This window comes from Sabethes cyaneus, chromosome 2 (genome assembly GCF_943734655.1).
Source record: "Sabethes cyaneus chromosome 2, idSabCyanKW18_F2, whole genome shotgun sequence".
Classification (NCBI taxonomy): Eukaryota; Metazoa; Arthropoda; class Insecta; order Diptera; family Culicidae; genus Sabethes; species Sabethes cyaneus.
This window is the reverse complement of record NC_071354.1, coordinates 243,326,969-243,354,905: the sequence shown is the minus strand read 5'-3', so window position 1 is coordinate 243,354,905 and position 27,937 is coordinate 243,326,969. Positions and strand designations below refer to the sequence as shown.

Genomic DNA, 27,937 nt, shown 5'->3' with positions numbered 1-27,937 from the left:
ACAGGTAAAAGCCATGGCGGGTAACCGTCGGCAGTGGAGATCTCTGACTTCATCCCTTTATTCTGCAAGACCGGCGGACATAGACTTATAAGTAAATAGGTAAGTTTCCATCGGTTCCCATCCAACTACAAGTTGAAAATCAAATGGCTGAAATTTTCGGGACAAAAAGATGCAATTGATGCGCGTAACGTTTTCATTTGTTCTCGGAGCTTTTCACCGATATGCTCGGTAGTTTTAACAGAGCTCAATTCAAGGTGCAAATGTCACACAAAACTACAAAGAATTATGTAAACATGGCATCATAAAAAAAAACTATTTTTTCGCGAACAAACAAATTCCTGTTAGGGTAATTTTTTGGGTTACAAAAATTAAAAATAATAGTTCATGTTTACGGAGAAATATGGCCAGTTACAAAGAAAAAAATTGGGATTTGTGAAGCTTTAATAAAAGGATTCCATAAATTACCATCATTATTCACATCTATAGATTCAAAGATTCACATTACAAACTGTTATAAGCGCATCGTTAAATAAATATAAGCCATCGTTGTTATTTTTATATGTTGGGCCCGTTAGACCCTTTTACTGATGCACATCAGAATCAGAAGTGTCATCATTTTGTTGCACTTTTCTTTCATTATTCGTAAATTTCCTTTTTCTCACAGCTGACAGCTCACAGCACAGCAACGGAAAACTACGACGTCAACGTCAAGACGCCAGCCAGAGGTTTGGTTTGGCGAGCGCTTACTGGCTGGCTGACTGTTTTCATTCATCATCAGTCGCCTTTGGTTTCTCGTCCGTTTCGGAAGTTGTTGCAAACGTAAACGTTTGTTCGTATAAGAAAATCGTCTCTGTTCATTATCATTCCTTCTATCGCGGAGTATCAGGCAGAGAATCTTTTGAAAAAAGCTGCATCATAAAACCCGAATCGAATAACAAAAGCTACAAATAAACACCGCGCGCCAGTTAGCGGAGGTATCAACACTTGTTTTTTCGTTGATATACAATTACATAAGGTTTTTGTTTCGGTCGCGAGTTGTAAATTTCAAGAGCAAGTGAGCAGATTTTTGTTTTGCCACAGTTTCCACAACCGTGACGGATTTTAGTCAGTTCAGTTCAGTTCAGTTAGTTCAAGCCAGACGGAAGCCAACGAAGGTTGTGTGTTCCTCTCAGTGTTCCTGTCTGCTGTCTACTGTCCTTTTCGCAAATAATAATTCGTAATGGCTGATAAGGTGCGCGTCTGCATCGTTGGATCCGGAAACTGGTTAGTACTGCATATATACTTTTTCTTGCGTTGCAACATCAGAATAACATTAATGTTGAAAGAGAGAAAGTAGTGCTTCCGTTGTGGCATCTTAAATTGTCGTGAAAATAATTATCATAGATGAAATTTCAGTGTCGTAGGGACTAGATTACGTAAACTTGCTTGCCAAGTGCTAAAGGGCTGATAAACGCAGTAAAGTGCGAAACAAAAGTCATTTTGCTTTCTGACTATTATTCTTTTTGTGTAGAAGAAAGAGTGGCAAGAGACAATAATATCAACCATGTTACACAAAAAGGAGAGAAAGCCAGCAAACGATGATTATTATCCACTGTTATCAAAATAAAACAGGTTGTGATTTTCTAGCAAGTTGTGTTTGAGAGCGCTTCTGTTTATGTTTATTATTTTCTAATACGAATACAGAGAGGGCAGCATGCGGACTTCGAGCAAAAATGCGGTTTGCCGTGTTGTCAGTATATTAGATAATCAGCTAGCGTCTTTGTTAGATTTAATTTATTGCATTTTGTACATTTAACTCATGAAGAAGGATTAATTTAATTGAGAGTTGGGAATTATCAAACCTATTGCATTGAATTGTTGCGTAGTCTGATATTGTTCCACATGCTGGAATCGAAGCATGCCCTGTCCACAATATCTACGTCCAGTTCAACAAACAAAATATGAAATTTACATTAAACACCCGAAATGATTACAAATTTACTCTTTATGGATGAAATATTCAATTGGGAATGAGGGTCTTATCAGTTTCTATTTCTAACCAACAACTCCTGCAGAGCAATAAAAAAATCCGCTGACAGATTATCTAACGATGGTTTTTCCTTTTTTTTAAGGGGCTCGGCAATTGCCAAGATTGTCGGCGTGAATGCCAAACGGCTGCCCAATTTCGAAGACCGTGTCACCATGTACGTGTACGAGGAAATGATCGACGGCAAAAAGCTCACGGAGATCATCAATACCACACACGAGAACGTCAAGTACCTACCTGGACACAAACTGCCAGAGAATGTCGTAAGTACCCTGCAACCGGTCTTAGAGCATATTTCTATATCGACAAACCAAATTGTGCAGTGAAGTCTGCTGTGCAGCAGCATTTGACGTATTTCTGTAGGTCCACAATAGTGAAAGCTTGAAGCTATTTTTAGCGATCTTCAGTATTGAGCAGCAGCCAAGCAGATCGATGCCAATGAAATAAGACAGTTGATCAGACCTTGAAGCGAACCGCCAAACCGGCTTAAGGGCATATCCTTCCCACCCACCTACTCACCCAAAGGTGGTTGGCAAATGCGAAAGATCAGCTCATGTCCGGTCGCGTCGCGTCGTGCCGTGCTGTGGGAGAATGCGAGCAATTGTTATTTTTGAAAATTTCCATCACCAACTTGTTCGTTGCTCATAAACAAATTTCATCGCAGACTGAAGAAAAATTACAAATATTCAACGAGACGCGCGCGTCGGCTAACAGCGTGTTTGTTTGATTTCATTCCTCTAGTAGAGTGGACAAAGCTAACTGGCCTGATAGTGACGGTGCAATATTGCACTCACTCACTTGTAATGATTCTTGATTAGCCTCTGCCCACTTGTACGGCTGCCGGGCCAACGCCAACGGGAGACGTTGATTATACTTTATCTTATCAATAACTTGTCAACACCGCAATCCTCCGAGCATGACCGGAGATGTTACCCCATCGTGTGCTGGTTACGGTTCAAATAAGTCCTAATGAAATTATGGTTCAAAGATTATATAATTCACGCTGGTGTATTATAAAGTTGAACTGTGTGTGGACTTTTAGATTGCGTCGACAAATTTCGTTCCATTAAAGCCATTGCATTGTTTTTCTTTTTTTATTGTTTGGGGGGCAGAGTCCAAGTTTCAAAATTGGACTGATAACAGGTTATTCCTGTTCACAGTACACTTTTGTTATTTCGCTTAGTGCCCGAAAGCAAACTATTTCCACTCTGCTTAGGTTTGTTTAACGGTAAATTTGTTTCGAATGTCAAAATGTGAAATTCTGTTTGTCTTTCCTAATGGAATTTTATGCCGATCAGATTACACCCGAAAGGAAAATGCAATGTATTGGCCGTGTCATAATGGTCTCATATTATCGAAGACATTGACTTTGATCGAGGCCATCATTCGTCCGTGGTATGTACCTCACAGAACAACTTCAATAGATTGGTAACATTCCGTATCGGCGAAAATAGGAGTACATCAGCAAGGTTACACTGTAGTATCTGAGGCAACAGAACGGGGGAGCCATTTAATACTACACCGCATGAGTCAAGTGCAATGCTGAAATAAGCGCCAAGACAGCTGTAACGATAGTAAATAGTAGACGCGAGATGTATGCCTGGTTTGTAATAGCCCTGCCATATAGCTATGCATTGCAGTTGCAGTCCTCTTGAACTTGCAGTCGCTGCTGCTGCTACTGCACATGGTTGCATTGATGATGTGAATAATCAATGTCGGAGCCGTGTAGTCGTGTGGAGTAAAATTAGCTGGTTCTTTTCCGCCCGTTAGTGTACCTTTCAGCACACAGTTTTGTTATGCACGTGATGATTCCGGCTCGAGAAGAGGCCTTGCAGCGAATTAATGTTACAGCACAAAACTTACATAAAGCTATTTTTATCCCATATTTTTGGACCTGACCAAAGCAAATGCTGTAAGCGAACCTCAAAACTTTCAGTTGATTCTCAAGCGTTATGTAACTGTTCAGTAAGCATATAAAAGAAGAGTATTAAATTGCATTCCTATTGTCATTCAACGGAGAGGAGAGTTTTATTTGAAATAAAACTTGAAACTTATCCGTAATCTTATTCGGAACTGGAACTATTAACAAAATATAAATCAAGAAGAGAACAAACGCTAAATATAAAAACTAGATACAGCAATGCTTTGTTCATCAATACTGTCAATAATAACTAGCCTCTACAAACGCTACATACATAACTTTTTTTTTAGATTCTGCTTGGCTCAGACGGTATCTACAGTCAAATGAATCTAAATCGAAACGAAGTGATCGTGGCATGCTCTCGTAACTGCAGTTGCACAATCAAAATTGTGCCCTATTTTATTCAGTCCATCCAAACCGCTTTGAACCGGCTTTTATGCCGGATGATTCTCTGGTAGAAGCTGCTCTAAGATTGTTATGCGTTTGTATTTTTCCGTTTCGAACAAATTTACTCAAACTGTCCCCAATTACTGTTAGACTTCTGTGCAAAGTATTGAAATTCTCTAATGTTTTACCGCCCTTTTCTTACAAGGCATTTACTAAAACAATAATTTGCTATGGCATTACAAGCATCTTTGCAGAGCTAATCGCACCTCGTCTTTTTAACGCAATTATTGGCAGACTACGTGAGAGATTAAGCAAGCCATGACCTAAAATAAACGTCATAATTTTACGTTCGCGTGGATCGGGATAAATTTTTATTTTACATGCTAAAATATGCATTTTATTTTGGACTCAATTGGGATGGTAGTTTTTTAATAGATAGTAAAAAAGTTTCATACGCAAGAAGCAGAAAGGGTGTATAATAATAAGAATAATTCTTCTCAAGGGCAATGCCGTTCTGATATTTGTGTGTTCGAAGCTTGTGATTGTTCGAAGTTTGAATCAAAACAGTACTTATTTGCGGTACTTATCCTCCTCTAGCAGCTTACAGCTGGGGATGCTCATGATGTATTAAAAACTTGTCTTGATGGTACTCGACTCTGGGCCAGTTCGTTGAGCGTTTCGACACTCGCAGGCCAGCTTCAACTATGGGTCGTGCTATCCACAGTACGTTGGGCTCCTTCATTCCTGGGACAGGCTGGAGTCGTCCGGCATTGCTGCGGCGTGGTCGGCCCACAGCAGCATTCTGACTTTTGCCAGGTGCATGGTGGGAATCTGTCCAAGTAGTGCCTAAAATTTTCTTGGCGACAAAAGATAGGCAGACTTCCAGCTTGAATGCGTCACTGAATCTCCTCCCTCGTGTTATTATTGGCGATGACTACTAGAGATCTCAAATATGTAAACTCATCAACCACTTCAATTTCATCGCCGTTAATAGTCACTATCCGTGAGACGTGAACGTTTTCTTTGGAACTTCTTCCTACCATAAAGTTGGCTTTAAACTTCTAGCCTACGTTTCTCGCCTGGCGTAGATTGTCTCCGCCGTCCCATAGTTTCCAGTAATGACGTCAAAGTCGTCTGCAGAGCCTGTAAGGTGGCTGTGAGTTGGCTACTTTTGCTTAAGATTGATACTTTCGTTTCGCTGCCGGTCGTCGGATCACACCTTCAATAGCGATGTTTAATAACATATAGGATCGTCCATCCCCATGCCGAAAATTAGCACCAAAACACGAACGAAGCAAATCACTCGCTCCAGGGTAGCTTTGATTAGCCGCGTCAGTTTGTAGGAAAAACCATTTTCGTCCATGATCTGCTATAGCTATCCGTGCTCGACTCTATCGTATGCTGCCCTAAAATCCTCGAAAATATGCATCAGTACGCTATCCTGCCTATATTTCTGGAAGATTTGTCGGAGTGTGAAAATTTGATCCATAGTAGCACAGGCTTTCATAAAGTTTTTTTTTAAAGCCGGGGAGCGTTTGGTGCGAAAAATGTTAGACTGAATACTGGGCAAGTTATCGATCTGCGGCTAAAAATATATTGGGTTTAGTACGTGGCACTGGGACTCCAACCCAGAATTTCTCGATTAGTACTCGAGTGCTTTACGCATCACAAAAAATACACCCGGTGTGGTTTAACACCGTTGTGCCTCGACGACGGTAGGCACCAGACTGTTTGCTTCTACACAATGCAGTCGATAACAGTCTCGTGTAGAAGCAAAGGGCAGTCATATTACAAATAATAACCGTCCGAAACCGTTCGAAAGATGGAATGCTTAGACTGGTAAACTAGATCTGAGACTAATTAATACATGGGTGTGGTATAGTTTAAATGCGTAAAGCACTCGAGTACTAATCGAGAAATTCTGGGTTGGAGTCCCACGAACTAAACCCAATATATTTTTAGCCGCAGATCGAAAACATGCCCAGTATTCAGTCTAGCATTTGTCGCACCAAACGCTCCTCTGTTTTAATCAAAAAAGAGTTTACGTTTGACCGCGAAAAAGTCAGTACCAGTAAAAACAAAAAAAAAAAACATAAAGTTCACCTCCGAGAGTTTCTAGTTCCTCCCAAAAATTGAAAATTATCCAGTAAAGTGCCGTTTATAATAGTTTCTAATCATTTTTGTAGAGTTCTGCTATGAATCGGTCCTTTCTGCCCGCTCTAGTAGTCTTTAGCTGTCCGATTTCTCGCCGGATCTCTTCGAGATCGACAGACAGAATACTGTTTTCGTTTGTAGGCACCCCTAGATTCCACCTCCCACGGATCGTCATTGAGATGCTCACCGAAGAACTCCTTCCAGCTGTTGACCAGCTCGCGCTCGTGTGTGATAATTTGTGATTTCTCTCCTTGATCCCTACACATGTTAGGCTTCGGTATTCCTTTACAACAGAGGTTCCCAAAAGGGGGTTCGCGAAAAATAGAGGAAAATAGACTGCTTTTCAACCTTACTGACTTACTTATTCAGCCGAGAGCCGGGGTGGCTCTTGCCGTATCAAGAATTCCTCTCCATTTTACTCGGTCCTGGGCTACTCGTCGCTATTTCGTTGCGCGTCTCGACACACGCAAGTCGGCTTCAACCTAGTCGAGCCATCTAGCACGTTGGGCCCCTCTATTCCTGGTGCCGGTGGGGTTCTTGAAGAGAACGGATTTCACTGCACAGTCGTTCGGCCCACCGTAATCTTCCAATTTTGGTCAGGTGTACGACGGGAATCTCTTGAAGTAGTGCCTGTAGCTCGTGATTCATACGCCTCCGCCTTGGCATGAATTCATTTGGCGAATTACAATGGATCATTTGGCATAACGACTAGTTGTTATAATTCCTCAAAGGTCGTTTTATGCCCAAATGATCGATTACCTAGATGATTCAGGGCGAGACGGTCACAGGGGATCCGCCGTCGGAAGCGTTGGCCACTGCAGGGCGTCAGAAAACCTCGCATCAATCACCTCTACCTGGATTTATTCGTTTTACTAAATTTACCGACAACAAGTAAGTTTTTCTTAGTTCTCGTATGGATTCGCCTTTGGGGAGACAACAAAGCGGTGTAGCCGCATTGTGTGTTTCTGCCTCTTGTTAGCAAGCACCAGGGCTTGAAAAGGGATCGCAAGTTGAATGTGACTGCCGTGAATGCGAACTTTCCGCATTCAAACTCCGCTTTTTGAACGATCATTTGACTGTTTTTTTAAATCCAGTCAATCTGCCGCTTGCGCTGCTGCCGTCTTACAATTCATGCGGCATCTCAGCAAAAGCAAACAGTCAATCTCCCGTTTTGCTTTGCGCTTTGAGAATATAAACTGCAAACTGACTGGAAGCATACGGTGACGTATTTTTTCGTTTGTCTTTTTGTCTCCAAATCGGCTGCTCACAGTAATAGTTTGTCACCCGGACGTCGGTCCGACGCAAGCAAAATATTCGTTTGTATTGGACGGAGTCCGACCGACTTCTTCCATGCACATGTAGTGGTTGTTTTTTGTAGTATTAAATCATACGATTGTGCGGTTGCTTTTCGTTAGCGTGGTGATTGCCAGTCATTTGATTGTTTTGCAGTCATTCGCTGCTCCAAACGGTAAAGGCAACTTGATCGAAACGAAAATGTCAAAAAGTTTTAGAACGCATTCGTTCTGCTGCGTGCAATCGGCGTTTGACTGACCAAACTGCCAGTTGTGTTATGCATAGCGTTCGTATTCCACCTCTAAACGGACGGTGTGAACTTGAATGCGCGTTGGTGTGACTGCGGTAGAAAAAAAGGATCGGTCGAAGCCCTGGCAAGCACTAAACAACAAAATTTGGCTAGGTTATAAATTAGCAATGTGCCAATTCTACGAGATTCCTGATCACGAGGACCATTGATTCAAAAGCAGCAAGTACCGATGTATTACTTTCCTCGACCAGGCAGGCCACTGCGTTCAATATATATACACTAGCAGATAACTACGTCGCTTCTCATCGATATCTGGCGTTTCTTACAATGGGAACGCTTCCTTAGCATCCTTAGCACATGTGCATATTTGGTTTGGTTCAACGGTTTAAAAACCTGATTCGAAGAAAACTGTCAAATTGTTTTAACCATGCAGGCGTTGCAGTGTGCTGAACGAACCTTGTGGGTTGTGGAAGTTAGCCCAAAACGATGCTTACCAAGACAAGTTGTGTATGCTTAAACAAAATCAGGAGCAACCGGATCAGCGCATAAGTAGGGCTAGATAAAAGCAGCACCATCCATAAATTATCGCCGTTTTTAGGTTCGTATAGTATATTGCGAATGGAAATAAAACCAGATGGAGATAGTGTGGCTTATGATACAAAATACCCAGTAATTTTGCCCAGCATCGCATTACCTTTGACTTCCTTGACTAAAATGGGTTGCCGTCCTAAGTACAAGGTTTCTCCAGTTAACTCGGGCTATCGCTCCCCGATTCCTAGGACAGCGGGTACTTTCCGACCGACAGATCTCGCCCTACCTGATCTAACTATCTTGCTCGCTGTGTTTCTGGTCGTCTTGTTTCTACTGGATTTGAAGCGGACACCATATTTGCAGGGTAGTTGGCATTTAGTTGGCATTGGCATTGGTAGTTGGCATTTTTCCTACATGCCCAGCACATCGTATCCGTCCAGCATTAGCAACCTGTTGGATTCTGGGTTCGCCTTGATTCATATCATCGTAAATACGGTCATGAAAACAGAGAAATAGTCCTCTATGAAATTAGAAATTTCTATATTTCTCGATTGAGAACTGAGGCTCGATGAGTAGCTCGTCAATGTCAGAGGTGTCGAATCTATGAAACCGTTCCTGTACTCCCGAGGATGGCTGTTCTTTCCAAGAGGGTACGTCCGTTTAGCTACACGGGAATTGATTTTTTTGGACCGTATCTTATCTGAATTGGTAGGAAAGTCTCAGTACGGATTCGTGTTAAAAAGTCATCAGTAGATTTATTGCCTGCAGATTGTCTCCACAAGAAATATTCACGGACCAAGGTGCGAATTTTGTGAATGCCATTAGGGAACTAAAAAAGGAGACCATGAATGTCAATCAGGCCCGCACCTGACCCACACGTTCACCGACAGCAACTCACAGCGGTATTTCAACCAACCTTTGGCTCCACATTTTGGCGGATGCTGGGAGTGGATGGTGAGAGCAGTGGAAAGAACGATTGTGTGTCTTTCAATCTTCAAGAATCTGAATGAAGAACAAAATGAACATTGTTGGCAGAAGCTGACATGATGGTGAATTCTCGGCCCTTGCCACACATACCCCTGGAGACCGCTGAAAAAGAATCAAAAAACTCCAAACCATTTCCCTTTGATGCATTCATCTAGTGTAACACAGTCTTTTAAGGAATCCGTCGACAGTGGTCAGGTCTTGAGGAGTTGTTGGAATCGAATTCAATGCCTATTAGGACAATTCTGGACTCGATTGGTAAAAAGCTGTCTTCCAACGATTGCACGAAGAACAAGGTGGTTCTCTGACACAAGACCAATTGCGATGGGCGACTTAGTAGTGATCGTGGGTGAAAACTACTTATAAAGGTTTTTGCGGGCAGGGATGGTAGTGTTCGTCGAGCAGAAGAGCAGAAGCAAACAGCAAACAGAGTAACCTGTAGTAAAACTTGCACTGTTAGAAAGGGATTCAAAAGGTATAGCTGAGATCCAGCCGCCAGTAATACGGGCGGGGGAATGTTCCTACAACAACAGTGAGGCTGAAAATCGAGTTACACCTGTAAAGCCAATGGAGTGATAAATCAATTTAATCAGCGTCATCAGTCACCACTGATAACACCGAATCGTAGCATCATGATTAAGACAAAAAGCTTCGAGTAAGAGACACGTTTCCTATAGTTTTCTTATAAAATATTTTCTCAATAGTTTGAAACAAAATATGAATTCGATCTATTACAACAAACACTGAAAGGAGCTCTAAAATCTGTTGCTTGCACTTCCAAATTAGTCTGGGACTGTGTAAGACTGCTTCAACAGCTATCTACACACAACAGGGTAAACCTCTTTTGGGTTCCCGGGCACTGTGCTATAGAAGGTAATGAAAGAGCAGACGAGTTAGCCAGATCTGTATCTGCTATGGAATTTATAGGTCCCGAACCTTTCTGTCGGATATCCAATAGAATGTGCAAGATGGAACTGAAAAAATGGGAAGAGAATCAGGTCATATTGAACTGGAATAATACTCGTATTAGCCCGTCATGCAAAACGGTTTATTAAGCCAAATGCCTCAATCACGCAAAAGCTATTGAATCTTTCAAAAAAAGATTTGTGAACTTTTAGCGGAGTGTTTATTGGTCACTGTCCAAGCATAATCATCTGAAGGTAATAGGAAAGCTTAATGATGATAGATGTCGTTTCTGCAATCTACAGTGTGAAAGTGCTCATCATATACTGTGCGAATGCACGGCATTATTCAATAAAAGGCGCAAATTTGTTGATAAAGGACTGTTGGAGCCTTCGGAAATATGGGCTAGTTTTCCTCAGAAAGTAGTACAATTTATTCTCAACATATTACCGTGTTGGGATGATGCCTTCAATTAAAATAACAATTACTAAACGACATAGTAGCTGTTCATAAGTAAAGGCATACAGCAAAAGAGGACACACCACAATAGATCAAAGAACTGGTCGCAGTGGTCCAAGGTCCCCAACAAGGAAAAAAAAAGATCCGTAAACATCGATATGCACCACCGAAATTTTCACCGAACGCTCGGTTGTCCAAATCTCGGTAAATTATTTAAGTGTGCACATCAATTAAAATTTTCACACTTATTTACTGCTAAAATTAAACATTTTAGCTCCAACCTTTATAGAGCTTTATAAACATGACGGAGAAACGCTAGCAAAGGCTCTACACTGGGTTATTTCGAGGATTTGGGAGGAGGAAAAGCTACCGGAGGAATGGATGGAAGGAGTGGGGTGATCGGCTAGACTGTTGCAACTATCGTGGTATTACGCTAGTAAACACCGCCTACAAGCTACTCTCCCAGATTCTGTTACGCCGGCTGTCACCGATAGCACAAGGTTTCGTAGGGAATTATCAGGCGGGTTTCATGGGGGCTCGCGCAACTACGGACCAAGTTTTTACTATCCGACATATCTTGCAGAAATGTCGGGAGTACAACGTGCCCACGCATCACATCTTTATTGATTTCAAAGCAGCATACGATACAGTTGATCGAGACATGCTATGGCAGATAATGCACGCATACGGTTTCCCGGACAAACTGACGCGACTGATCAGAGCTACATTGGATCGAGTGATGTGTTTCGTACGCATCTCTGGGACACTCGAGTCTCTTCGAGACGTGACGAGGGTTGAGACAAGGTGACGGTCTATCCTGCATGCTGTTCAACATCGCTCTTGAGGGGGTGATTCGACGAGCGAGCATCGAAACGAGAGGCACGATTTTTACCAAGAGTAGCCAACTTCTAGGCTTTGCAGATGACTTCGATATCATTGCCAGGAACTTTGCGACGGCGGAGGCAATCTACGCCAGACTGAAAGCGGAGTCTAGGAGAATTGGGCTAAAAATAAATGCGTCGAAGACCAAATACATGAAAGGAAGAGGCTCAAAGGAAACAAATGCGCGCTTCCCACGGACGGTAACCGTTGACGGCGACGAACTAGAAGTGGTAGAAGAGTTCGTGTATTTGGGATCGCTGGTGACCGCGGACAACAACACTAGTAAGGAGATCCAGCGGCGCATCCAAGCGGGAAATCGGGCCTACTTTGCCCTTCGTAAAATGCTACGATCAGGAAGCATACGCCGCCGCACGAAGCTAACAATGTACAAAACCATTATTAGACCGGTAGTTCTTTATGGACTTGAAACCGTGACGCTGCTTACGGAGGACATACGCGCCCTTGCCGTGTTTGAGCGGAAAGTGCTGCGGACGATATTTGGCGGAGTACAAACTGAAAGCGAAGAGTGGCGGAGGCGTATGAATCACGAGCTACAGGCACTGCTTGGGGAGACTCTTATCGTACATCTAGCGAAAGTTAGCAGGTTACGATGGGCCGAACACGTCGTAAGGATGCCGGACGACAGTGCGACGAAAATAGTCCTCTTCAACCACCCCACTGGCACCAGGAACAGGGGGGCTCAACGTGCACGATGGCTCGACCAGGTCGAAAGCGATTTGCGACTTCTGAGACGACTAGGAAATTAGCGACGAGTGGCCCAAGACCGAGTTGAATGGAGACGAGTGCTTGAAACAGCAGGAGCCACCCGGCTCTATGCTGCTGAAGAAGAAGAAGAAGTTCCAACCTACATCCGAGTTAAAGACGTCCGAGTTCAGTTTCGTAGTAACTAGACTGAGGCCACTACAAAAATGCTCTGCTGGCGACGGACCAATTGTTTATCTTGTGACATTTGCATTTTTTTCTCCTCTGTCCTCTGTCCACTGCGTCCATTATTTTGAACTATTGTGGTATGCCCCGTTTTATTATTTTACTATACGCTTCAAGCTTACCTATCACTTATTAAGGAAGTGACAGGCTGGTAGCTGGAGCGAGACATGTGCCGATCAGGGATGACTAGGTTTATGAACCTAGTTACCCTGATCCGTTTTTGAAATACTGCAGTCTGCGTACTATTTGTGCTCTACAATTGTAGAGCAAGTGTTCCGAGGTAAAATATCATCTTGTACAAAATCTTGATTCCGAAGATGATATTTGTCGACTCACGAGTCGGCGTGTTGAGGATAGACGAGGATCCCCTAATCTCCTCTCCACCTCATTCGTTTCTTTGTTTTTCTCGGCAGAGAGAGCTTGCACGGTAAAAAATCGTCCACTGCATCAGTGGCTGGCTTGATGCAGCAAGGGCAAATTGCTGTGGAGGGCGCCCTGGTACTCCACAGACTTCGTTGCGGCGAGAAAATTTATAGAACCCCCTTCACCATTCATCCCTCGGCACGGGTCGCGTCACACCTTGGATTAGGGGTTTATACATTCAAGTTTTTACATAATACCCACGGATAACAGCTATTACAACCATTCCCTTTAGGGGCTTTGGACCCTCTGCTTTGGTTCCTGGGAGTCGAGAGAACCGTCCTGCAGGCGGAGAGTTTACACTTCAGCCTTCGCATGAGTGCCCCCTTTTCTGTCCGCATACGACCCTAGTTTCCACCGGTTGTCCGATTTCCACTAAGGAACGTATCCCGGATGGTACCACGAGGAGGTAGAGATAAGAGTTGCTGGATAAGAAGCTGTGGAACCTCATGGTGGTTCTGGACATTTGCATTTATTTCTTTCCTGATCGAAGCCTGGAAGTGATTTCAAAGGCAGTTTTTCGGAATGTAGAACCAGTTGCGTGGCCTCTGAGTGACGTGAAATCATCGTCAATCGTTTTTCTATCGAATGTTGATCTTTGTTTATGTGCGACATGACATACATTACTTACTTCACTTTAGTGACGACGGTCCAATATCGATCCTGCGCTGAACGAATTAAGGTTCTCCAATATCAATCGATTTTGAGCTACGGTCCTCCATTTCCTTTGGATAGCAGCTCAACAGGTGTCATCCTCGAAAGCGCCCATTCATCGGGCGCGGATCTGCTCTGAAGTAGGCATTTTTGGCAATAGTTTCGCCGGGCATTCTGGTTACGTGTCCAGTCCACCGCAGCCTGCCACATTGTACTACCTTCACTACACTACCAGCATATTTGTATACTTGATACAGCTCGTGGTTCATGCTCCTGCGCCACACTATACTTTCCATCGCCATAATGTTCCTCCACAACCCTCTTATACCTTCTTGCTGCTGTTCTACGATTCGTTGATCAAGCTCTCTGGCATGTCCCGCTGCACAGCCATCTACGGTCAATCACTGGATGTTGTCGGTGCGTAGACTTGTATTGGACTGTAGTTGACGAACTTCCCTGCAGTAGGGCCTACTCCAGTACACGGAACTCCACAATTTGGCCACCGAACTTCCTGATTAGCAACTATCTCCATTACAAGTCGCAAACCAGTTCGTGCCGATTCATGGAGAGTTGGGACATTGCTGCTACCGAGTTTCCAATTGTTATCGAATAATCGTTTTCTTGTTCTTTGTCGTATCCTATACCGATAATTCCGTTCCGTATTTCCATTTTCGTTGTTCGTCATAGTTGTTGGAGCTTCGGTATACTACCGGTAATGGGTTTGCCATCTTAGGCATAGCTTATGGGATACAGCATTTAATATTTAGCCGCATGCTTCAAAATACTAGGCTTGGGAGAGCCAGAAAAATTTTTACTGTTCTTCCAGGTAATGCTCCTGGAATTACTGATGTTGAAGTGTCCTTCAATGGGAACCGTTTCCGGATTCTTAGTGTTCCCCAGGATCCGGATGGCGCGTACCATGACTAGTAACCGCAATAAACTAACTGATATGAGGCCATATCGCGGTACCCCAAGGAACGCTGAAATAAGTTCGGGACCAAGAAAAATCACCAAATAAAAATCTAAAATTGGTCTGGTTTAAAAAGGTTTTCAATTGGAACGATTTTGAATTAGCATCAATCGATCAACTTTTATCTGTGATTGAATCATATAGCGGAAAATTGCGTTGCTAAATAAAACAAATTAACTGTAATGTTAGCTTTGACGAGCAAGTCGATTATCATCCCGGTGATAAAATACCATTCAAAGACTATCGCATAGTCTGAAGTGAATTGCGGTAAATGCACAATCGTGCGCATTCTCGCTTCTACATAAAACACACTTCTACGTGGATTGAAATTGTTGTTTCTCGCAGTCGCATTCCCAAGACGTGCCTTCAAAACAAAAACCAGCTGAAAATATGTATAAATTCAAAAAGTCCACCCACCCACGACCGCGATGGATGATGCTCTGGTTCGTTCAAAAGTTACCGCGCTAACAAAAATAACCTGTCGTAATTATCACACGTCCGATGCAACAAAAGACCAGCCAGCGCAGCAACTTGATTGATCGCTTTCGAAGATTCATGTGCAAAATAGCCAAAACAATGGCCTCCCAAAAAAAAAGAAAAATGTTATTGAAAAACAATTTTGATCAGATGATGGTGAAAAAATTAAATAAATAACGAAAATCATTTCGACTGGTTGAGTGACGTATAAAACTGTATCAGGTTCTCGAAACAGCGATCGACTCTAAACACGCGATTAACCGTTTTGGCATCTGTGCGTTGTGGACAGTAGTAGTAAACAAGCAATTACCTACTAGGCATGTGGCAGTAGGAAACTGCAACGTTCTGCATGTTTCACTGTTTTGCTGCGCATACATTTGAATATTTAAAAGTAAACAGCCGTAGTAAAACGCATGCAAATGGGAGCTCTAAACAACTAAGAGGTTAATGCACTACTTAATGTGCAAAGGAGATAAATTCATTGGTTGCAGTCGCCTATGTGCGATTCCTGTATCACGCCGGGAGAACATCCGGTTAATTATCACTTTAGTTATATTCATCAACTTCTAGGCTAATTGATCAATTTCTAGATAACGCAGCTTTGTTGGCACATGTGAACGATCGACGAATTATTCTGAATTAATATATATTGAGTTACATAATGATATCGCATAAAGTATATAGTTTAAGAGTAAAAACACACACGACTATTATCGAAAAAAGTGGTTTTTCCTATAATTTGTGACGTAGTTTAGTTATGCATATATCATGCAGGTTTTTTTTGCCGTCTAGTTTGAACAGAATGACGCTCATCGGGCACACTTTTAAGTATCTAAATTACCGCTCGAATGGCGCAGATAAAGGCGTAATTACGGCAAGCGTTCAAGGGTGTTCAAGCTTAGTTAAGCAGGTTTATAGGTATCTGTGTGAATATTAGACTGCAAGTGAGTGAGATAATTATTTACTGCCTGTTTACTCTTCGTCACGATTAGATCAGATGGTTGGTCAAAGACGGATGATGGCTGTCACTCGTTATGCCTCCTACACAGAGTATTTATACTCATTCAGATTCGTTAATGAGAATGTAACTTAAGCCCATATGTAGATTGAGTGTCAACTTTTTGTGATTAATACATGTAACATATTACATATTATAAAAGCCAGACTCTGAATGGGCACGTTAAAGCTCGCAAGCGTGTTACGTTTTCGGTCAACTAATGGCTATAGTTGAGAGCATGTTAATAACTTAGGTTGGCACCTTCTGCCTTTTGTAGAAAAAACCACATAAAATATAACGAATAAATGAGTAAACTTATTGCTACTGCTGATGTACATCGTGCATGACTAGATTATATAATTTGCACGATGAACCAACTAAAAGCCGGTAAGGAGAACTGATCTACAAGATGAGTAGTGATAACTGTCAGACCATTTACTTTGGTCACAAAAATGAGACGTTTGCATGATTTTTAATTCTGAGTAGATTTCGTGTAAAGTATATCCATAACATTTGCTTTAAATTAGTCCAATTCAAATCTTTCTCGCTTTGCTTTAATTACCAGTCGCAATCGTTGTTAAAAAGTATCACAGCTCTCATTCACAATATTCTGAGGCATTACCCAAATCTTCTCCAAACGTTGCTTGAAAGTATCCACAGTCAATCCTTTGGTACTCCCTAGTTTCTTGGCACTCTTTTAAAGACATAAAATCCGAAAAATTGTTCTTACACCAAGCCTGTGTAGTTTTCGCCTAGTGAGACGGTGCAGAATCTTGTTGGAAGCAGTATGGTGCATTCTTGTAGTGTTTTTGACGACATTATCGTTGTAAGATTTAGTGTTGATTTCGTGTTAACCAGATTCAATAAACAGCAATGGAGTCTTCAAATTTTTGTAGACACATTTACATACCATCACCCTGGAAACATTCTGGAACCTTTGAACAGCCAGTTTGTCCCTAGGAATACCAGAGAGATACGCTGCATATGATCCTATAGCAGGAACATTTTTTCGTCCGAAAACAGAATTTTACACTTTCCGCTTGAGCAGCTGCCGACTTCTTTCGACGCTTACAACCTTCTGCTTTTCAAACAAACCGTGCACGCGTTGTTTTCCGTACCGAATCAATCAAAAATTATTTTTTTTAAATATTTTTCATGGTTAACTGCGAAACCCAGTTCCTTGCCCGTTTTACGTCCAAACTGATCCGTCCCATTCGCTTTCTTACTCGTTTGATAACTTTCGGTATCCTTACAGTACGTTTACGGCCAAGTTTGGGGAGTATTTTCCAAGAACCGGTTTCCTTGTATCGCTTGATGGTCTGAAAGATGATTCTTTCGTTTATTCCGAGGGACTTCAGCTTTTTTTTTAAACACATTCATCACAAGTTCCATTTTTGCGTCGATGATTACCACGACTCTTAAACGAATAAAAATTCAAAAGAAACTTGCAAGCTGTTTTGACATTTGAATACATTTTTAACCCATCACCCAAGGGGCGGGCAGAATTAATCGATGACGGCAGTGCCAGCATATCCTTCAGCATGTTGGCATAGGCATTGGCATATGCCGCAATACGCATTTCGAGACACGCGTTCCTGCTTACGGGGTCCTCATTTTCTTTTTCCAAAATTTTTACTGTTTACGGAAGTGTATTCACTGCATTCTTCTTATCAATCTAACTAAACACAGGAGGACGGAGCCTTATTACCTAGCATGTTGATATAGGTAACGAATCTACCTAGAAGTGTGTACGTACGTATGATACTACCTATGATCGTATAAAACATCGCTGCAGCTGCAGTCAAGAACATTCACAAGTTAGATAGTGCTTCTACTAGGAACTTCGCCAGTATCAACATCAAAGTCAGTAATAATGGAAAACAAGCGCCAAAAATCTAGCTCGCTGTTACCCTCCAGCCGCTCTATTCAAAGGCGTAATCGAGCATCAGAATCGAGGAAATTTCACGCCACCGCTCAGTGTGTCGTTCAACAACCATCTCACAACTCGGAACAGTATCAACAGGGTTTTCCGACATCGCGAGGAACACCGATAAGCGTACAATTAAGGCAACTTTTGGAAAAAGAAAATGAGGACCCCGTAAGCAGGAACGCGTGTCTCAAAATACGTATTGCGGCACTGCACGCCTATGCCGACATGCTGAAGGATATGCTGGCACTGCCGTCATCGATTAATTCTGCCCGCCCCTTGGGTGATGCTCCGGAGAATGGTTCATCCATGGATGTCAACAAAAACAATTAGGATATTTGTATCAATAAGGGCAATTTAAAAAATTAAATCTAAGAATTCGCTACATAACTATAATAACATGATAATCAATAAATACTAAATTACAATTAATATTTGTTTCATTCGTTCACTTTTCAAACTGTTGGTTGTCACTTTACTGATCACTCGCATTGGTTTTCTAGGTATTGAAGAAAATTTTTTTGAATCAGTTTACGGTGCGTTCATTGTTTGATAGTATCTTGACAAAACTCGTGTTTTTAGTCTTTGACCTTGAAATGCGGTCAGGCATTAATGTTATTTTTTTGAACCGATGGCTTTTACCACGCTTTCGGACGAACAACGTCACACGCAGTACCTTGCAAGTCGTAAGGGCCTGCATAGTGTCGTCGCCCTGAAAGTAAAAACAAGTTAGATCAAAACTTCTCGGTCGGTGGTTTCTACAGTTGACGGAGGAAGAGGCACAATTTGTGTGTCTAAAAATAACCCAAAAAACAAGATAGGTCGCTACATTAATAAGTGGGTTGCGCAGTCTTCTTTTGTCCAGCGCCTCTATGGTTCAAAGGTACCAGCGAGCCACACGCCCTGACAGGTGTTGTGGGTTCAAATCCGGCTATAATCTCTGATTATAGCTTGGTTCGACCCATGCACCTTCCAGCATTGGACAAAAGATAGGAGTCACAACGACAACTTGTTAAGCATAGCTACCTATTACCCCCCCTATTACCTTCCCTATTACCTATTACCTTCCCCTTCATTCCCTAAAAAATCCTTCATTACTTTCCCTTACCGTCCCTTCATCAATTGTAGAATCATCGTTTCAAAAAAAAATATTAATATAATTAGTGTTTTGCAAAATAAATACTTCTTTCGTCTGATCAAGTGCCGATTCGCACTTTTACCCCACTAGCGGGGCAAAAGTTCGAAGCTCGAATCCATGAAATTAGCACAACAGTAGCTAACAAAACCATATTATCTCCAATCTGCGTTATGTTTCGGTAAGGAATATTCTCAATTTGCACCTTTCCTATTTTGCGCTGATGAATTGCAGCCTCCGTTAGATTGAAACTTTTCCAAACCTTTATTTATTTATTTCCCAGCTAGCATTTTCATATGTATAAAAAAGGTAAAAGTCAGCATTACGTACCGATATACATGCTAAATAAATCGTATTTCATGCGCAAAAATGGCATATCCGTACTATTTTGGAGGCGATATACGTGATTACGAATAATTTTGAGCGTTACGACTATATACGTATTTTATATACGATAATATCCGATTAAGCTCGAGTCGCTCCGTACTACTCTACGATTTTGTGCTGAAAATCGTATGTAAGTCATTCATTATCATTATATACGACAAAAAATCAACTTGATCCCACTTAATCCGGCTTTAGTTACGATTTCGAGTTTGTTAGGAGATATTTACGATAGTTTTCGTACATTGATATACGAGTTGGTGCTAGTTGGGTTACTATTTGATGGGGCTTTCAACCGTTGGTTGGTTCGCCCCAATTCCAAACCTTTGTTTTTTGTTTCACCAGCGGAAAAACATTGTTTTCCTTCGGCCAACATCTGTAGAGCACACAGTTTTCTGCAGATCTTTCATTTCTAGTATCTGTAATATAGTGTCTAAAGCTGCATATAATTAGCTACACATTTTTGACTCGTCCATGAATCGAATTTTTGCCCCGCTAAGCGCTTGTCGGGGTAAGATTAAATTACGGAAAAGCGAAATATATTATGTAAGTTCTTTTCACCGTATTTTCAAAACAGATATGTGAGTGATGTAAAATGCTGCTAAAATAACATTTGCACATAACTCAGCAATTATGCTTCGTAGTCAACCAAAGTTTACGTTATATTCAAGCTGTCAAAGTAGTCACCCATCCATGCCAATGTAGTTAATTTACTCGGAATCTGCACCGATAAATCATTGAATCGCACTTTTACCCGCATCGCACTTTTACCCCTCCTTACTCTATGGGTAAAAATAGAACAATCTCACCAGCAGTCCTTCGTATGGAATAGAGTAGCGTCCTTTGAGGTTCTATAAGTGCTTCTAATAGTTAATTTAATTTTTCATTCTGGTATCCATGTGCAGTATTAAAACTCGTTTTGGCCAAAGTTTTTACTATATAGCAGGAGATGCTTCATAAGCTAAAACGAAAAAAATAATTAAAATAACTCATTAGGCTTACCTATTAGCTAGGCCGTGTGGCTCCGCCGTCTGTCCAAACCCAAAAACGCCGTCTTTTTGTATGCCAGAAGAGCACTGTGTTCAAAAAGACCACTGCGACAGTCGTGGAGACTATCTTTTGTAGCTGGCCCCGATTGCTGTACACAGTTTATGGATTGCTCATAGCCATTAAAGAAATTGAGCTAGGTTGTAAGACAGTACCCCAATGAGGTATTATCACGATTAATAAAACCAATAACCTTCTAGGAATTGAATCTCCATACAGAGTATGGAGATAATAGGTAGCTTTCAAAGAAGCTGTACTTGGAAGACGCAAGAGCTCTACAGGACCAGAGCAAGTGCGCTAAACTTTCTAGTTCTAAGTTGCAAAAGCGGCAAATGTCAGTTAAGACCTTGCCAATTCTCTTTAAATGATAAAGAGAGGGACAATGCCCCATGAGGAGTTCCCAGGTCATTCAGAAAACGGTTCGGAACCAATAACTGTTCGGAACCAAACTGCTGAGCAAATCCTTGTCTCGCTGGGGCTGTCAGCAAGCTCATTGCCCTCGCTTTAGCAGTATCCAGGCACCCAGAATAATGAAACTTTGTTCTGGCGGGAGAGCTTCCTCAATGGTAAACTGGTTAAAACCATATTAAAATTAAAAAAAAATGAGCTTCCTTAATGTTGTGCTGCACTGCCAAACAAATTTGGATGCACATTTAGTAAACTTGAGCGTCCGTAAAGATTACGATTTCCGCATGCCTATACATTCGTTTCAGATACATCTTTGCACATATGTATATTGCATATACTTCCGCTTGGAAAACGATGGGCCAATTGCCCAGTGAAAGAACTTCTTTTATTCCGAGTCCGTAGACTCCGGAACCTGTGCAAGCCATACCATACCATACCATACCATGAACCCTCCCAGTTGGCTTCGAGGTATGACGCTGGCCTAATAAGCCAGTCGTCGTATGTTCGAGTCTCGACTGGAAGAGGCTGTTAGAGACTGGAAGAGGCTGTTAATTGTCCTGTACTCTAACAGCTGGCTGCGAAGTCTGTCGTATCAAAACAGAACCTAGGCTTTGCTTTACCATACCAACAGTTTGATCTGTATCAATTATAATGTACGGAACATTCATGTTAGGCCGTGCCTCCATCCAGTCGGAGCTGATTGTCGGTACTGGAGGTGATAGATTGAACTCGCTTAGTACGCAAAAGTGGTCAATTTGGTCCCCCTCAAGTATGTTACGACACCTTTGCAACCTTAGTGCACCGCGTTCGGCTTCCTTCTTCACATAAATATGTAACGGCATTGCCTCCATGGCTGCAGTTGGTGTTGTGCGCAAACATGCCAGGCGTTGAGCTTCGTTTAGCTTTACCTGCGCTCTTGTCTCATTCACCTTTGGCCACCATACAAGAGCGGCATAAGTTAGAGGTTTCGTTTCTGTTGCAGTTTCGCTATTGAGTGAGGAAACTGCTGAATATTCGTGCTTGGTTGTCGGTGTTTTATGTTCTTACTACGTTTCGTAACCAATTTTGCTCCTAGCGCCAGGAAGTGCAGAAACTAGTTATAATTTGTTTGTGGACAAGAGGTTTCATCGTCGGTGAAGGTAGATTTCGGCACAAAGATCGGATGCGGAGGAGCCAGTAAATAAACCCAGGTTATTGGTGTATATGGTTCCCCTTTTCCTTGAAATTTACTACTTTGCATGAACAGTTTTATTTCTGGAACCAGGAAACTTGGTCCATAGTTGTAATTTTCCCTAGGAAAACATCGTTAAAAAGTGTAGATATCAAAGGCCCTATGTTACTGCCTTGAGGATCATTTGTACTGTTGAAACAATTAGAGCCCTATCGACGTATGCACATTAAAAATAATGAACTAATTCCGGATAACGATGCATGAAAAAAAAACCTTAGTCATGGTCGATGAGAGGACGGATATTGGCATGTTCTTCGTGGCCTTAACGGAGAAGCAGTTTTGATCAAGAAATTAATGGGGTAGATCCCAATTAGTGGAGTTCGTCCAAAAATTTGTATCGGTCGCAGGCGAAGAACGTTATACAAACTTAGTAAGCGTTGCTTTAATGACCTTACTTTACCTAATTGTTCGATCTTTCCCCTTCACGCTCCCTTCTACCGGCCTCTTTGTCTATTGTAAAGACAGCCGCTATGAAAAAGTGCATCTTCAGCCGGTCTATCTCCTACACTTATCTCTTGGCATAGGGGGCTGAGACCAGGTCCGGCCATCCTCTTTCGCGTGATGCGTCTTGATGAAAGTGGCACCTTCCGGCTGGTACTTCGTACTGTATATCTCCCCGTTCACCGCAAGCTCCGAAGGAAAGAACAGCGGCTTGAACACAGTCTTCTCGATGGTCGTCAGCCATAGAAGCAACTTCTTCGGAAACTTGGTGTTCCGGAGATATATTTGACGTCATCACTTACCTCCTTAGTGAGGGATGTAACGTAGCCAATTGCCGTCCAGCGTCAGCTAGGCTTCGCTGGAAAAATGTTTTTAACCGGCCCCTCCTTCTGTATGATTGCCTGCTGCTCAGACACGACCAGCCTCAACCGACGACACTTTGGCCGGTAGCTTCGACCATCCGGTCCAAGTCGCGGAATGATGATGACACCACCTTGTTGTCCAATTTTCCTTTTCAGTTTTTGATTGGAACCAGGCTTCCGTTCGCGGTTCTCGCTTTTGTCCGGAAGAAGGGAGTGGATGGGTTAAATGCCGGATCTGTTAAGTCCGGCGGTCACAAAGTGCCTCACGATGTAAAACTTTTTCGCTCCGCGGTGGAGCTAGCAGTACGAATAAAGCATCGAGCGTAGGTACTCGACTGGCTGCTGCAAATCAACTGCTAATGCTGTTTATATTTTTCTGTACACCTTTTTCCTAGAAGGCGGCAAGCGAATTTTTCGGATATTCTTAAGTATCGCTTATTTCAAAAACCCTAGGGCAAAGCATCGTATAATATTTTGTTCTGTGAAAGTGCAAGGAAATAGTTTTTTTGTCTATTCGTGTTCTTTTAGTGTTAAAAAATTCATGAAAGCGTTCTTTATTGCTCCTGAGTTATGACCTCAGTTGGAGTTAGAGCTCAAGAGCGCTCCATGAGAATTTCCTAAAGAAATACGATTACGTCGTTAACGTCCTGTAGAACCGTTTTCGGACGAATTTCTGGACAAGAGTTTTATGCCTGGTTTAATTCGGAAGGCTCTAAATTCCCGAAAAACTTGCTTGTTTGCTGCAGCCCGGATGGAAACGTGACGCCTTTGTTACTTCTGGAACGCTGAATCAACTAATTTGTCAAACGCAATGCACTTTGAAAAAGTTGCTGCATTTTCTGATGGAGTAGCGTGAGATTGATTGCCTTTTCTGGCTTGACGACTTGGCAAGCTGTCACTCTACAACTTCGACCAACAGTGGTACAGCGCCAATGGCGTTACTATCGTTCCAAAGGAGTGGAAATCGGTTTTCTCTCAAACTGCAAGACATAATTAAGCGATGTTATAAGTTGTTCAGCACTTGAATAATGGATTATTGCAATTCTTTTACGTCATTTCGACAGGTCGCCGTTCCGGACGTCGTGGAAGCAGCCAAAGATGCCGATATCCTTATTTTCGTCGTTCCGCACCAGTTCATTCGCGGACTCGGTGGCCAGCTGCTGGGTAAGATCAAGCCGACGGCCGTTGGCCTGTCGCTGATCAAGGGTTTCGACGTGGCGGAAGGCGGCGGCATGGAGCTGATTTCGCACGTCATCACAAAGCACCTGAAGATCCCCTGCTCGGTACTGATGGGCGCCAATCTGGCCGGTGAAGTAGCGGAGGAAAAATTCTGCGAAACAACGATCGGTTGTCGGGATATGAAAATCGCTCAAACCCTGCGGGATCTGTTCCAAACACCGAACTTCCGGGTGGTCGTTGTGGATGACGTAGATGCGGTGGAAATTTGCGGTGCCCTGAAGAATATTGTCGCATGCGGAGCCGGTTTCGTGGACGGCATGGGACTAGGGGACAACACCAAAGCGGCCGTCATCCGGTTAGGGCTGATGGAGATGATCAAATTTGTCGATGTGTTCTATCCGGGTAGCAAACTGTCGACCTTCTTCGAGAGCTGTGGTGTGGCGGATTTGATCACCACTTGCTACGGTAAAGTTTTAAACCTGACCTAAGTGAGAGTATAATATAACGAGGTTGTTTTATTTCGCTGCAGGTGGCCGAAACCGCAAGGTATCGGAAGCGTTCGTAAAAACTGGTAAAACAATCAAGCAACTGGAAGACGAAATGCTCAACGGTCAAAAGCTACAGGGACCGATCACCGCTGAGGAGGTCAATTTTATGCTAAAAAGCAAAAGCATGGAAGATAAGTAAGTGATAGTTTAAAACAAAATTCCCGACGGGACCAGGTATAAACGATTTTCTACTTTTCAGATTCCCTTTATTCACGGCAATCCATAAAATTTGCACCGGGCAAGTCAAGCCCCAGGGCTTCCTGGACTGTCTCCGTAGCCACCCGGAGCACATGTAAGTCGATTGCAAATCCACCAACCACCAACCACCACCACCAGAAATTCAGTATCCTTGTGTTGGCTCCTAATTTTCATTGTTTCTTTAAAATTATCGCAAATGTCGACTGCAAAAATTCTCGCACTTCACAAAAGCAAAAACACGGGTTCAAAGCAAAACCAAAAATATCCATAACTACTATCCGTCAATGTTAGCAAGCGTCGCAGCGTGACTAAGTTACACCATTAACCTGCAGGCCATACCGGATTATCGGTCGTTAATTATTCACAAAGTTTTTGTTTTTAAAACATAGAAAACAGTTTCTGTAGAAACTGTTTATATTGTACATTTGTAATAACACACTTGCCACAGCACGGGTTAGGAACTAGTGCTTCACGTGCTCAATGATGTATAGTAAATTTTTCGCGCTCTATTTGCTAACTTTTTGTGTCATAAAGGTAGTTACCATGTGCAATTATATTATCGTTTGAGTGTTTAGTTTATCATCGGTTGTTGAATTTTATGTTTGTTCGTATCAAAGTAAGGCATAATGTATAGAGATAATTATAAAAACTGGCAAAAGACGCAAATTGCGTTCAGAATTGGTGTTTTTCTTTTACCAGTCCATAATGTGTTCATTGTAAAGTAACCGCGATGTTATCGTTTTTCACTAAGTGAGACGTTCCTGATTCTAAGATTGTTAAGCAGTTGATTGTAGTCTCAGTAAAAAACCTATTTCGATGAGCAGTAAAAAAGCGCACACATTAAATTACGAGTCAATTGTGTTCAACGCTAACCTAGCGATGTATAAGGTAGAGTACAAAATGAGTTTAACTAATGAATTGCCAATCTACTTGCCAAAAAACATGCTTAAACAAACGTAACATAATACATGACACCCTAATTCTGAATGTCAATCGGATTAATCAGCGCTAGTAAAGCCATTTTCATTGTTTCCAGTCTTGAAGCTAAGAACCTACTCCTCTTCTAAAGGTGGCCCCCGCCCTTGTGTGCTTCCATTTCACATCACGCTAGTGCATGCGTCTATTGGCTTTCGATTTCGACTGTTATAATTTAAATTATGCTTGTTTTCTGTCTTTTTTTTGGAATTTTACACCCCCAAATAAATTGTGTCGAATGAAAAAAAAACATATCATCCATAAGTGTTTGTTTCATCTGTTTCTTTTTCGTACACTTTTAGGATTCAACGAGCAAGACTTTAAATTTTCCAAACATTACTGTTAATACACAAACGCATCACGCGCACACACTAACTACCGGGTGCATTAATTATTGGGTGTGTGTGTGTGGGTGTACGTTTTCATGACAAAGATTCCTTGCATTTAACTGATAAAAATGAAAAGACTATGCCAGATATTGCAGAAGCCGTGCCATCCAGATTTGTACTCGATTCTGCCGGCATTCAGTAAAAGACTTGAGAGCTAGGAGATTACCCTTTAACCGATTAGTACTGTCGATGGTAATGAGTGTGTCGTTCCATTCCTCTACTTCCTATGAAATTTAAGGTCATTTTAGCAGATAACTTGAACGAATGAGTTGCTTGTTGCACACTTTTTTTCCAAAAATCATTCGTTCCATTACTAGTTCTTTTTTTTTGTTCAATGTTGTGCTTTACACACCGAGCTAGTAAATAAAAACCAAAAGAAAATACTGAAAGAGATTGTGTCAGCAAATAAATTACGAATAAAATTTTAAACTTCGCACGAATTGGACGCTAATTGGTTTTCTTTCTATACAGAGAAATGTTCTCAGTTTTGGTTTTTAGCCATGTTTGGACTAACACTAATCAGTCAATCCCGTGTCCCGTTTTCCTTTGCGTATCGACATTTCCTTCGGTTTTCTAATTGAACATTAGCTAAATTAGTAGTCATTAGATCATCGTACATTTTCGTTTAACCTTCGTTTTTGTTCGGTTATTAGTTACGTTAGAAAACACTGCCCCATTGTTACACAATTAAATTTTTCGTTGTTCACTTGTGATCATGATGGTTCAACATTTCTGTTTTCTGATTTACCTGGGGTAAGTATTTTATTTCCATAATTTCGTATTTAGCTAGAAAGCTACTGTAATAAGTCGTGCGTCTATTGATTACTGTTTAATTTTTCACTTTTTGTTTTTTTTATTACAGGCAAACTTTTTCCTAATTTTTCATAGCAAAATTGTCACACCCTGTACGCTACGTTCCCTCGCGTTCTAACGCGAGAGTATCAATAGACCCTCGAACGTTCAACGAAAGTACAGTTGTTGTTTGTTATATAGGTACCTAATTGAAAAACAAAAGATATAGGAAAAGATATTATAGTCAATATCCCAACAAGAGCCCCCTATTGCCTCCCCAACGAGATGCTGTGTGTGTGTGTAACTTTGGCCTCAGAAAAAAAACGAAGTTATATTTAGAAGCTTACCAAATTCGACTCGGAAAAGGTGTACCTATCATATGGTCTTGCACAGTCACGTGACAGAGTGACTGGCTGAGATATATCTTCCCCAGAATGAGGCGTACAAAAGTATTTGGTGATAATTTAGAACGATATTTTATTTTGAAACTCTAGTTGTACTGTGTCGACCGAAATACATACATATTTTGTCTCTTCGTCTGTTGCATATGAGCAGAACGCGCGATACGAACCGTGTTTGTACTGGAGAAGTGTAAAGTGATTCTAGACGATTAGTAAAAGAGTAAATATTTTTACGAAACGCCGGTAGTTTAATGGTATATTAAA

At 41.8% G+C, this 27,937-nt stretch overlaps 1 protein-coding gene across 1 annotated transcript; it reads left to right on the top strand.

Annotated features, from left to right (window-relative positions):
- The first annotated feature begins 771 nt into the window (after window positions 1-771).
- LOC128733781 (glycerol-3-phosphate dehydrogenase [NAD(+)], cytoplasmic) lies at window positions 772-27,937 on the top strand. The gene is made up of 6 exons (XM_053827573.1): window positions 772-1,263; window positions 2,112-2,289; window positions 24,256-24,835; window positions 24,900-25,053; window positions 25,118-25,210; window positions 27,343-27,937. Exons 1-6 carry the CDS (start codon window positions 1,220-1,222, stop codon window positions 27,356-27,358), a joined length of 1,065 nt encoding a protein of 354 aa, XP_053683548.1. The 5' UTR covers window positions 772-1,219; the 3' UTR covers window positions 27,359-27,937.

Bases quoted from the DNA above. Each gene is read 5' to 3' on its own strand.
- LOC128733781 (XM_053827573.1), top strand. From the start codon at position 1,220: ATGGCTGATAAGGTGCGCGTCTGCATCGTTGGATCCGGAAACTG. The intron at 1,264-2,111 runs GTTAGTACTGCA...CTTTTTTTTAAG, and splicing joins ATCGTTGGATCCGGAAACTG to GGGCTCGGCAATTGCCAAGA. The intron at 24,836-24,899 runs GTAAAGTTTTAA...ATTTCGCTGCAG, and splicing joins TTTGATCACCACTTGCTACG to GTGGCCGAAACCGCAAGGTA.